A 12,660-nucleotide genomic window follows, 5' to 3' on the forward strand; every position below is an offset into this window, starting at 1 on the left:
GCCCATTAGCAAACTTTGAACTAGTGCAATCGTTGAGTAAATCTGATCCTATAAGTATCTATGGCGTATGCTCAGATTACTCATTAGGATTGCATGCTCAGTCTGTTTTGTTTCTGGTTGGCCAGGCAGCAGGTCAGCAGGTGTCTGTTTCTAAAAGCAGGATGATGTAGGAGTGTTTGGTATTTACTCTCTCTGAGTGGTTGGTGTCATGCACACCTTTTTAAATCTCACTAACAGGATGTGGACACCACAATCGAGTAGGAGTTGGACAATTTGGATGGGGTTTTGAAAAATGTTTAAGAAATTAGACATGAAATACAACCAGGGGTCATACTGGGAGAAATAGTGGTAGGGGGCCAGTGATAGATGTGGCCCAGAATGCAGTAAGTGTTGCTGCAACCATATCCCACTCCCAGAGATAAGGTTAAGTGTTCATGTATATTAAACTTACTATATCGGGAAACATGAATTGACATTGTCGACATACATTGTGGTTGTCTTAGTTACACGCATTGTGTGTAAACAGAGGAGAGGCAAGGCCCTGGGGACATTACAGGGGGGAAACTGTGCAGTCAAGCAGGGTCACAAACCAGAGGAAAAAAACTCCAAGAATTTCTCAGGAGTGTGGTCTCTGTGTCTCCCTGTCCTTTTGGCTGGTAGTGGTTGGTGGTGGGGCTGGGTTGTGGGGGTGTTGGACTCAAAGCAGCCTTTCATTCCAGCTGGGCTTTGAGAGATACTTTTTTTCTTCTTTCATGGCCATACTGTACCTCCTCTGGCCTGTGGCCAATGGGAATGGGAATGTCTGTTTGGGCTGTCAGAAAGCACTCCGCTGGTTGACATCACAGTAATTTGATAAGCCGTCTCTGACTGGACCTCCTCTATTGGTTTGTTAGGTATACAAGGTGCTAGGGGCGGAGAGGAAAGAGGTGGTTCTTGAAAAGGAATGAAAGAGGGTCTTTGTCCTGAAAATGTTTTCCTTTTATTTTTTCACCCACTCCTCTGCTTCCTCTCTCCACTCCTCTCTCCTCTCACCTTTGGTTTTTTTTGGGGTGTGTGGCCAAAAAATATTTGTTGTTGGTGAGAGTATATAAAGGTCCTTCAGGAGTTGAGATTCCTCACACTCAGTTTGAAAGGGTTACTGTCCAAAGGAAGACTGACCAGGAGAGTCCAGAGCTGACCATGAACAGATTAGCGCTCCTATGTCTCTGCCTATGCGCAGCAGTCTCACTAATCAGTGGGAAGTCCAGCAGGAGAGCAGAGAAACTCAAGAAGTCCAAACCCCTGGTAGCAACTGACTCATCTGAACCGAATGATACTAATGATGCTGTTTTCCCCGGTAAGTTTTCAACATGATTTTGGAAAAGGGTGGTGGAATGTTAGATGGAGGAAATGTGCACAGTGCTTCTAGTTTTTGTGATTATAGCATTTACCCAATTCAAGGGTGGTCCACAATGCTTCACAAAGAACTGCATTCAGTTTTCTAAGACTGAATTGGAGTGTGGGGCTTGTATATCAGTTTCATGTGTACTTTACCTGTGGATTATGTGTCGTGCAGGTGAGTAATGCTCTGTGCGTGTGTGTATGTCTGTCTGTCTATTGCAGGCCGCAGCGGGCAGTGCTCGGTGAATGGGATGTCCCTGTTTGACGGGGCTATGTGGTCGCCTCAGCCCTGCCTTGTGTGCCAGTGTCAGATGGGAACTGTCAGCTGTCACCCTTTTCCCTGTGCCGGTAAGCTGCAGCTGCATTTACACAGCGGCCAGTTTGTACGTCTGCCTTCACTCCTATTGTTCATCATTCAAGTTGTAGATTGTTATTGAATGATTATACTCTTATTTGTGGTTATTAGATTTCATGGCAGCTTCTAGTTGATATGGTCCATGCTGCCATAAAGTGTACAAATTGACCAGGGCATGGAATTGAACATACATACAGTACCATCCAAAAGTTTGGATACACATACTCATTTAAGGGTTTTTCTTTATTTTTGCTATTTTCTACATTGTAGAATAATAGTGAAGACATCAAAACTATAAAATAACACATATGAAGTCATGTCGTAACCAAAAAAGTGTTATATCAATATATATTTTATACTCGAGATTCTTCAAAATATCTACGCTTTGCCTTGATGACAGCTTTGCACACTCTTGACATGGTCTCAAGCAGCTTCATGAGATAGTCACCTGGAATGCATTTCAATTATCAGGTGTGCCTTGTTAAAAGTTCATTTGTGGAATTTCTTTCCTTCTTAATGCGTTTGACCCAATCAGTTGTGTTGTGACAAGGTAGGGTTGGTATACAGAAGATAGCCCTATTTGGTAAAAGTGTCACACCCTGGCCATAGAGAGGTGTTTATTCTCTATTTTGGTTAGGCCAGGGTGTGACTAGGGCATTCTATGTTCATTTTCTATTTTTGTATTTCTTTGTTGTTTGGCCTGTGGTTCTCAATCAGAGGCAGTTGTCTATCGTTGTCTCTGATTGAGAACCATACTTAGGTAGCTTTTTCCCACATGGGTTTTGTGGGTAGTTGTTTTCTGTTTTGTGTCTTTCTGCACCAGACAGAACTGTTTTGATTTGTGTTCATTCTCTTTGGTATTTTGGCTAATCAGTGTTCAGTTCCAATAATAAAGATTAACACGTACCACGCTGCAACTTGGTCCTCCACTCCTTCCAACAGCCGTTACAAAAAGTCCATATTATGGCAAGAAGCTCAAATATGCAAAGAGTAACGACAGTCCATCATTACTTTCAGACATGAAGGTCAGTCAATGCGGAAAATTTCAAGAACTTTTAAAGTTTCTTCAAGTGGAGTTGCAAAAACCATTGAGCGCTATGATGAAACTGGGCTATTTGACAAAGAAGGAGAGTGATGGAGTGCTGCATCAGATGACCTGGCCTCCACAATCATCTGTCCTCAACCCAATTGAGATGGTTTGGGATGAGTTGGACCGCAGAGTGAAGGAAAATCAGCCAACAAGTGCTCAGCATATGTGGGAACTCCTTTAAGACTATTGGAAAAACATTCCAAGTAAAGCTGGTTGAGAGAATGCCAAGTGTGCAAAGCTGTCATCAAGGCTGTCATGCCCTGACCGTAGAGATATTTTTATTCTCTATGTTTGGTTGGTCAGGGTGTGACTCGGGTGGGAAACTCTGTTCTTTGTTTCTGTGTTTTGGCCGGGTATGGTTCTCAATCAGGGACAGCTGTCTATCGTTGTCTCTGATTGGGAATCATACTTAGGCAGCCTTTTTTTCCTTTTGTATTTGTGGGTATTTGTCTTTGTTAGTGGCATTATAGCCTAAGTAAGCTTCATGGTCGTTTCCTTTGTTTTGTTGGCGACATTTATCAATAAAAGAAATGTACGCTCACCATGCTGCACCTTGGTCCGGTCATTTCCACCACGACAGCGATTGTGGCAAAGGGTGACTACTTTGAAGAATCTCAAATATAAAATATATTTTGATTTGTTTAGTACTTTATTGGTTACTACATGATTCCATATGTGTTATTTCATAGTTTTGATGTCCACTATTATTCTACAATGTAGAAAATAGTAAAAAATAAAGAAAAGCCATGGAATGAGTAGGTGTATCAACTTTTGACTGGTACTGTACATGTGTACATGTACTGTATAAATGTGAATTTAACATATATTGCCCTTTCCCTCAGGTTCAAACAACCAGCAGACAGTGGCTCCCAAAGCCAAGAAGCCCTCCCCTAATGCAGAGGACAAAGAGGGGATCCCAAAGTGGAAGAAGAGTTTACAAAGGAGAGCAGGAAGTCAGAAGGAGGAGCAGCCTGGTACTCCAGCGAAAGTGGTGGGGGCCCATGGGAATATAAAGAGGGCAAATGAACTAACAATGCTTTAAATCTTGTTTATGACGCAGGTTGGCGTTTATTGTCATTCTTATCCTGGAGGCAGAAGTGGGCGATTTCGGGACTTAGGGTTAGCGGTCTGGTTAAGGTTAGGGTTAGGTTTAAAATCATATTTTATGACTTTGGCTGTGCCAGCTAGCGACCACTTTGCAGAGCTGCCTCCAAGACAAGATTCATGATGAAAAATACTAACCTGCGTTTATGACTGAGAATTGGCTGACAGGGATATTTGTGAGGACAATGAGTCACCAAATGCAGAATCATTTTAAATATATATATTTTGTGTGTGATGTCTATGTTGTAAAACCCGTGGCCACCCAGAAGAAGCAAGAAGAAGCAGTGAAGAAACAGGAAGTGGCAGTGAAGACAGAGGTTAGGAGGGCTGATGTCCCTGTGGCCAAGAGGCGTGACCCGAAGATAACCAAAGTCAGCCTTCCATACCTTCCTTACGATGATGATGATGACGATCACGATGACCACGACCACAGTGAGCATGATGATGATGACGACGATGACGATTACATCATCAGGGCCATGGGAAAGCCCACCATGAGGGCCAACAGGCACCCGGTTGTGGCACCGACAGGGAGACCAGTCACCATGGTGACTGACCGACTGGCTACGACCACCATTAGGAAACCCGTGGTGAGGGCGCCGGGGCCAGGACATCCTGTGGTCACGTTCCCCAGGAGACACAGTATCATGGAGTCTCTCCCTGCTGGCTGCCTGCTCGTGGAGTCTCTGATCACCTGTGGCAGCACTGGCATGGCCCACATCCCCATCCTCTCAGATCAGGGGGTCAAGACCCTCTATCTGGCAGGTAAGGATATACAGAGATCTCACATGTTACTTACAGGGACAATTGGCATAGTCAATCAATGTTTAATCAGTTTGAATTTTGTGAAGGCAAAGGATTTATCATTGTCTATAATGGCTTCGATACAATCAAATGTGGTTTGCGGTGCATACACAGTTGCATATAAACATAGTTTGTACACAAAGATACTGCATAAACACTAATGCAGGTCCAATAGCATGAGGGCCCAGGTTTTTCTGTTTGAGGTGACTGGGTCAGTTTGTGTTCTATTCTCTTATCAGACAATAAGATCAGTAAGATCCCTCACCAGGCACTGGCTGGGCTGCCCAACCTGGAGTGGCTGGACCTGAGCAAGAACAAGCTGGACGACTCCTCCATCAGCCCTGACCTGTTCCGGGTGAGTCTTGGAGCATATTTCTTCTCAACATATTTGTCTTTGGTTCCAGTTGGACCTCTACTGCGCTCCCAGACCCACCTACACATCTCAGCCTTATGTTACTAAGGGCTCTATTGACCATTCTCATGCTGCATTGCCTGGATTCCTCTCGGTCTGTTCTGAAATAATATTAACATGGAATATATGTCACAGTTTAGTGTTATAGAACAGGGTTTCCAAGACTCGGTCCTGGATCCCTCCCCTGGGTGCACGTTTTGTTTTTTGCTCTAGCATTACAAAGCTGATTCAAATAATCAAAGCTTGATGATGAGTTGGTTATTTGAATCAGCTGTGTAGTGCTAGGGCAAAAAAACAAAACTTGCACTCAGGGGTAGCCCTCAGGACCAAGTTCGGGAAACCCTGTTATAGAATAGTACAAGTATGTGCATGTTATAGTCATTTAAGTTATAGGTAGCGCCTAATATTTCAACAAGACGATTCATCTTGTAGTTGGACTGCAAGGACTGCTGCTGTCTCCCAGGTAGCGCATAAGAGCAGAAGTTGAATCTGGCGCCATCAGGTTGAATCTCACTTAGCTGTTGAAATAAATCGGGGAATATCGTCGGTCAACAGACAAGCCACAACTAAAAACGGAACAATAATTTTTGGTAAGGTGTCCTAACATTCACCTGTTCCCACTCAGTTGTCATAGTCCCTTGATGCCAAGAACTCACAGTGCTAAAAACTCCCTTGAGAGAACATTAGTGTTTATCAACTACTCTGCTTGCAGTACATCTCAGAGTTGACAAAGACTAAATAACAAAGCACATTATGAGAAACTTCATAAATAAGACGGGGTGGAATTCAATAAAATCCCCACTGAGAACAGCCATCGCTGGAGAAATTAAATTATTATTCCTGCGTCATTGAAAAACACAATTATGTACATAGCCTACAAGCCTATTATAGAGTATAGTAATTATGTAGGTTATTCAGCTGGTAGTTACACTGGTATAAGGCCGTGTACCAAATGAAACACACATTGATGGTATATCTCTTAAACAGCAAAGTAGAAGCGTAAGGTAAAATTGCAGTTCTTGTGCTTGGCCATAATAGAGAGATAGGGACACTGGTTACATCACTGCACGCCTTCTGTTCTAGCACGCCTTCTGTTCTAAGGTGGGTGGATTTTTGGCTTGTTTCAGACCCTGACCAAGCTGAGGAGGCTGAATTTAGATGGCAACAATCTGACCAAAGTCCCCTCGTTTCTACCGCCATCCCTGGTGGAGCTGAAGATCAATGACAACAAGATCTTGGGTCTCACACCTAGTAGCTTTAAAGGTATGTGAATGAGTGTACAAATATTTGTTCTGATAGGATGTGCAGAATAGTACTTTAGCATTGTTGGCATAGCCCATTTGGCAACAAATATCTGGAAAACAAGTCAAATAACTACATCAGATATTATTGACATGTTGATATTGTCGTGTTGCGATTTGAAAACGTGTCTCTCCTCAGGTTTGTCCAAACTGCTGACACTGGAGCTTGAGGATAACCACTTCCATGATGGGAATGTGTCACCTTTGACCTTCCGGCCCCTGAAGAAACTCATCTATCTGCGACTGGAGGACAACAAGTTACGGGCCATCCCCTCTGGGCTTCCTACGACCCTGCAGGTCAGTGATTGGACAAGGTGCCTGTGATGCCACTTTAGTGAGCATGCAGGAGCCAATGACATGCAGTAAGTAGCCTCAATTCAACAGAGGAGTTTAGCTTGGGGAGGCATGACTTTCTGAGACATTTGGGTCAATCAAGCTAAATTATTTTCCCTTATTTGAAATGCTTATTGGGTGCAGAGCCATGACGTAGTGGTCACACTCCCCGGCACATGTCACGTATTGTAATGCTCCGGGTGTCGTGGGTGTGGAGTCAAATGCAGGAGACAGAGAGTTCAATGCTGCGCGTCTTTTAATCGCACCAATGCACCACAGGGTGCTCACAAAAACGTTACGTTCCCAAAACACAGGGAATCAAAATGTACAAATGGGAAACAACGTGCCTATACCACAGAGCCGAAGGTTTACATAGAAATAATCCCGCACAACAACCAGGCGGGCCGGCTGTCTAATAAAGACAAACTAATTAAACATTCACAGGTGCTACCACTCAACATACAAGGAGGGGAAGGAAAAACAATCAGTGGCAGCTAATAGGCCGGTGACGACGACCGCCGAGCGCCACCTGCCCGGGAAAGGGAAACACCCTCGGTCGGACTCGTGACACGTATACAACTCCCCACTGGAGACCAGAGTTCAACCCGTGCGTCCAGCCTTCCCCACCTAATTTCCCCACTGTCTGAATAAAGTCAAAATATACAGTATATAATAAAAAATAAATACGTCTTGGTATAGTCCACAGACTCGTCAATAATGTAGTAACATGACAGAGGTTTCTGATGTTTTACTAAACATGCATAGTTTTTTGTAATTGCAAGCTAGGTCCATACATACCACAAACTCCGATCTGTAGTGTGTAGACTGGTTAGGTCCCCCTCACCCCCTTAACAACACAGTAGGTCCCCCTCACCCCCTCAACAACACGGTAGGTCCCCCTCACCCCCTTAACAACACGGTAGGTCCCCCTGAACCCCCTAAAAACACGGATACTAAAGGTGTTTTGCGACTTGTATTTCTAGACACTTCACCTGTCAGATAACAGAATAGAAGAGGTGCATGAGAGGATCCTTAACAAGACTGTCAACCTCAGGTTTCTGGACCTCAGTTATAACAAGATCCGGGAGGACCGCATAACCCCAAGGGCCTGGATACACCTGTTGTAAGTCCCAACAACCCAACCTCTCTCCATTCTTACTTTTGCAGCATTTAGGAGGTTGTTCAGTGCAATGATTACTGATTACTGCTACTCTGGTTTTGATCGCCACCTTGAAGGGACTATTAATGCAAACATACAGTATTTCAGATCCTCTGTATTTACTTTATGAATGTATTGAATATAATTTTTTGACAAACGATGTAGTAAAATGTATGAATATAAACATGATTGCATACAGGATTCTGAAGCAAAATGTGAAATTATGTAATTCATCTGACACTCAGTGCATGTGTTAGTCTCCCAGTTTGAGTGGCAATAATGAGTGGAAAATATATTTGCAGGGCACAATTTGAATTGCATATTTGAAGAAAGGGGGGGAAAAGAGGAGGGGAAAGCAGCGGGAGATTGTTTTGGGACGTGCTGATGTGGCTGGCTACACAGCGGAACAGCAGACTCAGTCCAGCTTTATGATTGGGCTTGACTCTCTCCAGAACCAAAGGGAGGGACTGCTGGATCTTAGTGGTTTGAAACTACAAAATCGTGGCATAGATGTGATGGATATGATGGAACCCTCTGGTGAATGATTGGGAAACATTGAACCAGCCTTCTAAAGGAAAGGTGGACTAGTAATATAGATCTCAAATTTAAAATCTCTGTCAATTGGAGACATAATGCAGTACATTCATTACCTTCTATCTCTTCATGTCTTCAAGCTTTTCACATATTGAGCAAAAGATCTCCCTGTATTTTCCCTACCATTTCAGAAAGTTGGAGTCGTTGGATCTGTCGCACAATAAGCTGGTGCATGTTCCCTCCTTCCTCCCTGTGGGCCTTAAGCAGCTCCACCTGCACCACAACCAGATTGAGCGGATCCCTGGCTACGTGTTTGGCCACATGAAACCGGGACTGGACCTCCTGCACCTGTCCCACAACAGGCTGGCCAACAACGGCATTGATAATGTGTCCTTCCTGGGTCTGTACAACACTCTGACTGAACTCCTGCTGGACCACAACCAGCTTCGCTCCATCCCCAGGGGGCTGCTGAAGCTCAAGAGCCTGCAGCTCCTCCGCCTCAACCACAATGTTATCAGGTAACTCAACCACAGCGTTAACAAATTACTCAACCACAATGTTATCTGGTAACTCAACCACAATGTTATCAGGTAACTCAACTGTGAAGTTATCTGGTAACTCAGCTACAACGCTATCTAACGTAATTAAGTTCCTCTCTCTGTCCTCTTCCTCCCACTGGGAGACAAACCAACTTTGAGAAGAGCACAGTACTGTACTCTTTTTCGAAATAGAGACAGATAGCCAGTTAGCCACATGCAGTCTCTAACCATAATGGCACATCCAAATCTATTGTGAATCTCACTGTGTAATTTTTGTTTTCTCTCTGCTATTTTCTTTGATCGGGTCAAGGTCCTTCTGTCTTGTCTGAATATTCTGTCTTTCTATCAGTGGTCACTGAGTGCCCAGCTGTCTGTCTGTTTTTCTCTCCTCCCTGCAGGTACGTTCCTCTGAACTCTCTGTGTGACACGCGCCTGAGCGACGACTCGCCCCTAGTCTCCGTTCACCTGGAGTACAACTTGATTGACCGGCGCCTCATCCCACCCACTGCCCTCTCCTGCATCAAGACCTACCACAGCATCATACTACGGCCACAGAGTCACGAGGAAGATTACCACCATGAAGATTACTAGTATCCCTCTTCCTCCCCTCCTGCCTCCTCTTTCACCCCTCTCTCCAACCCCCTGTCAGTTTGTCCTGGGTTTGACCTAGTGCCTCATTACATAATTCCCTCTGACTCTGTCTCTGATTGTCTTCTCTGATGCGTTGTGATTAGGTTAGTCAGACTTATGATACCCACACTGTATGCAACAGGTGAACTTAGACTTCTATCCTCTTACCATAAAAGTCTTACCATAAGTCCAGGGCAATGTTAATGCAACCAGCCCTTTGTCAGTGGGCTTAATTATCACAAGTAAACAGACAGATTATGTGTTTGTCTTTGACCTGTTTCACAGAGTCACTCTGTAAGGCAGTGTTAAGTTTAACTTGTGACTTTAATCTTGCTTGATAGTAGTATGTATCAAAAGAAACAGAATGTGCAGTTACCCAGGGTGATCCAGGTAGCTACTTGATAGTAGTGCCCCCTACTCTAGACTCACTGTTGTTTTTTTTATGAATTGATGAACAACTGTTTCAACTTTGTGACCAACTTGTGTAATGAAACATTTTGAAAATAAAACATGGAAAATAATTGCTGTTCATTGTCTATGGTTACTTGAAATAGCCTGAGTAGGTCTTAGTAGCTCAAACAATCTACATGAGCAGCACTGGGTAGAGGCAGTTGCTGGTTGTTTTATCCTTAGTTGATACTGTATTTAAGTGGTTGGATAGTACAAAATTGATTATTTTGGGCATACAGTGCCTTGCGAAAGTATTCGGCCCCCTTGAACTTTGCGACCTTTTGCCACATTTCAGGCTTCAAACATAAAGATATAAAACTGTAGTTTTTTGTGAAGAATCAACAACAAGTGGGACACAATCATGAAGTGGAACGACATTTATTGGATATTTCAATTCTTTTTAACAAATCAAAAACTGAAAAATTGGGCGTGCAAAATTATTCAGCCCCTTTACTTTCAGTGCAGCAAACTCTCTCCAGAAGTTCAGTGAGGATCTCTGAATGATCCAATGTTGACCTAAATGACTAATGATGATAAATACAATCCACCTGTGTGTAATCAAGTCTCCGTATAAATGCACCTGCACTGTGATAGTCTCAGAGGTCCGTTAAAAGCTCAGAGAGCATCATGAAGAACAAGGAACACACCAGGCAGGTCCGAGATACTGTTGTGAAGAAGTTTAAAGCCGGATTTGGATACAAAAATATTTCCCAAGCTTTAAACATCCCAAGGAGCACTGTGCAAGCGATAATATTGAAATGGAAGAAGTATGAGACCACTGCAAATCTACCAAGACCTGGCCGTCCCTCTAAACTTTCAGCTCATACAAGGAGAAGACTGATCAGAGATGCAGCCAAGAGGCCCATGATCACTCTGGATGAACTGCAGAGATCTACAGCTGAGGTGGGAGACTGATTATACAACAATCAGTTGTATATTGCACAAATCTGGCCTTTATGGAAGAGTGGCAAGAAGAAAGCCATTTCTTAAAGATATCCATAAAAAGTGTTGTTTAAAGTTTGCCACAAGCCACCTGGGAGACACACCAAACATGTGGAAGAAGGTGCTCTGGTCAGATGAAACCAAAATTGAACTTTTTGGCAACAATGCAAAACGTTATGTTTGGCGTAAAAGCAACACAGCTCATCACCCTGAACACACAATCCCCACTGTCAAACATGGTGGTGGCAGCATCATGGTTTGGGCCTGCTTTTCTTCAGCAGGGACAGGGAAGATGGTTAAAATTGATGGGAAGATGGATGGAGCCAAATACAGGACCATTCTGGAAGAAAACCTGATGGAGTCTGCAAAAGACCTGAGACTGGGACGGAGATTTGTCTTCCAACAAGACAATGATCCAAAACATAAAGCAAAATCTACAATGGAATGGTTCAAAAATCAACATATCCAGGTGTTAGAATGGCCAAGTCAAAGTCCAGACCTGAATCCAATCGAGAATCTGTGGAAAGAACTGAAAACTGCTGTTCACAAATGCTCTCCATCCAACCTCACTGAGCTCGAGCTGTTTTGCAAGGAGGAATGGGAAAAAATGTCAGTCTCTCGATGTGCAAAACTGATAGAGACATACCCCAAGCGACTTACAGCTGTAATCGCAGCAAAAGGTGGCGCTACAAAGTATTAACTTAAGGGGGCTGAATAATTTTGCACGCCCAATTTTTCAGTTTTTGATTTGTTAAAAAAGTTTGAAATATTCAATAAATGTCGTTCCACTTCATGATTGTGTCCCACTTGTTGTTGATTCTTCACAAAAAAATACAGTTTTATATCTTTATGTTTGAAGCCTGAAATGTGGCAAAAGGTCGCAAAGTTCAAGGGGGCGAATACTTTCGCAAGGCACTCACTGTATGTCATAATTTTCTTAGCTCACCAGAGGTGGTTGGATTGTAATTGGTGTATTTACTGTAGTTCTCAACCTAATGAGGAAGTTTAAAATCTCTCGCTCTCTCTCGCCCTCACACACACACACACACACAAAAGTGGCAATGAAAAGGGGACTGGACCAATTCTTGGTTATGGCTTAAAATACACTGTTTAAAAAAATAAAGGGAACACTAAAATAACATCCTAGATCTGAATGAAATATTCTTATTAAATACTTTTTTCTTTACATAGTTGAATGTGCTGACAACAAAATCACACAAATGATCAATGAAAATCAAATTTATCAACCCATGGAGGTCTGGATTTGGAGTCACACTCAAAATTAAAGTGGAAAACCACACTACAGGCTGATCCAACTTGATGTAATGTTCTTAAAACAAGTCAAAATGAGGCTCAGTAGTGTGTGTGGCCTCCACGTGCCTGTATGACCTCCCTACAACGCCTGGGCATGCACCTGATGAGGTGGCGGATGGTCTCCTGAGGGATCTCCTCCCAGACCTGGACTAAAGCATCCGCCAACTCCTGGACAGTCTGTGGTGCAACGTGGCGTTGGTGGATGGAGTGAGACATGATGTCCCAGATGTGCTCAATTGGATTCAGGTCTGGGGAACGGGCGGGCCAGTCCATAGCATCAATGCTTTCCTCTTGCAGGAACTGCTGACACACT

At 43.5% G+C, this 12,660-nt stretch overlaps 1 protein-coding gene across 1 annotated transcript; it reads left to right on the forward strand.

Moving 5' to 3' along the window:
• Positions 1 to 1,101: 1,101 nt before the first annotated feature.
• LOC139416546 (extracellular matrix protein 2-like) lies at positions 1,102 to 10,159 on the forward strand. The gene is made up of 10 exons (XM_071165296.1): positions 1,102 to 1,336; positions 1,603 to 1,728; positions 3,668 to 3,816; positions 4,196 to 4,694; positions 4,973 to 5,088; positions 6,273 to 6,408; positions 6,586 to 6,743; positions 7,763 to 7,902; positions 8,664 to 8,990; positions 9,410 to 10,159. Exons 1-10 carry the CDS (start codon positions 1,180 to 1,182, stop codon positions 9,600 to 9,602), a joined length of 2,001 nt encoding a protein of 666 aa, XP_071021397.1. The 5' UTR covers positions 1,102 to 1,179; the 3' UTR covers positions 9,603 to 10,159.
• The last annotated feature ends 2,501 nt before the right edge of the window (positions 10,160 to 12,660 follow it).

The sequence above is a fragment of the Oncorhynchus clarkii genome, chromosome 9 (genome assembly GCF_045791955.1).
Source record: "Oncorhynchus clarkii lewisi isolate Uvic-CL-2024 chromosome 9, UVic_Ocla_1.0, whole genome shotgun sequence".
Lineage (NCBI taxonomy): Eukaryota > Metazoa > Chordata > Actinopteri > Salmoniformes > Salmonidae > Oncorhynchus > Oncorhynchus clarkii.

Excerpts from the sequence above, each read along its gene's own strand:
- LOC139416546 (XM_071165296.1), top strand. The coding sequence starts at position 1,180 with ATGAACAGATTAGCGCTCCTATGTCTCTGCCTATGCGCAGCAGTCTCA. Across the intron at positions 6,409-6,585 it reads CACACCTAGTAGCTTTAAAG|GTTTGTCCAAACTGCTGACA; the intron begins GTATGTGAATGA and ends GTCTCTCCTCAG. Across the intron at positions 6,744-7,762 it reads GGCTTCCTACGACCCTGCAG|ACACTTCACCTGTCAGATAA; the intron begins GTCAGTGATTGG and ends TTGTATTTCTAG.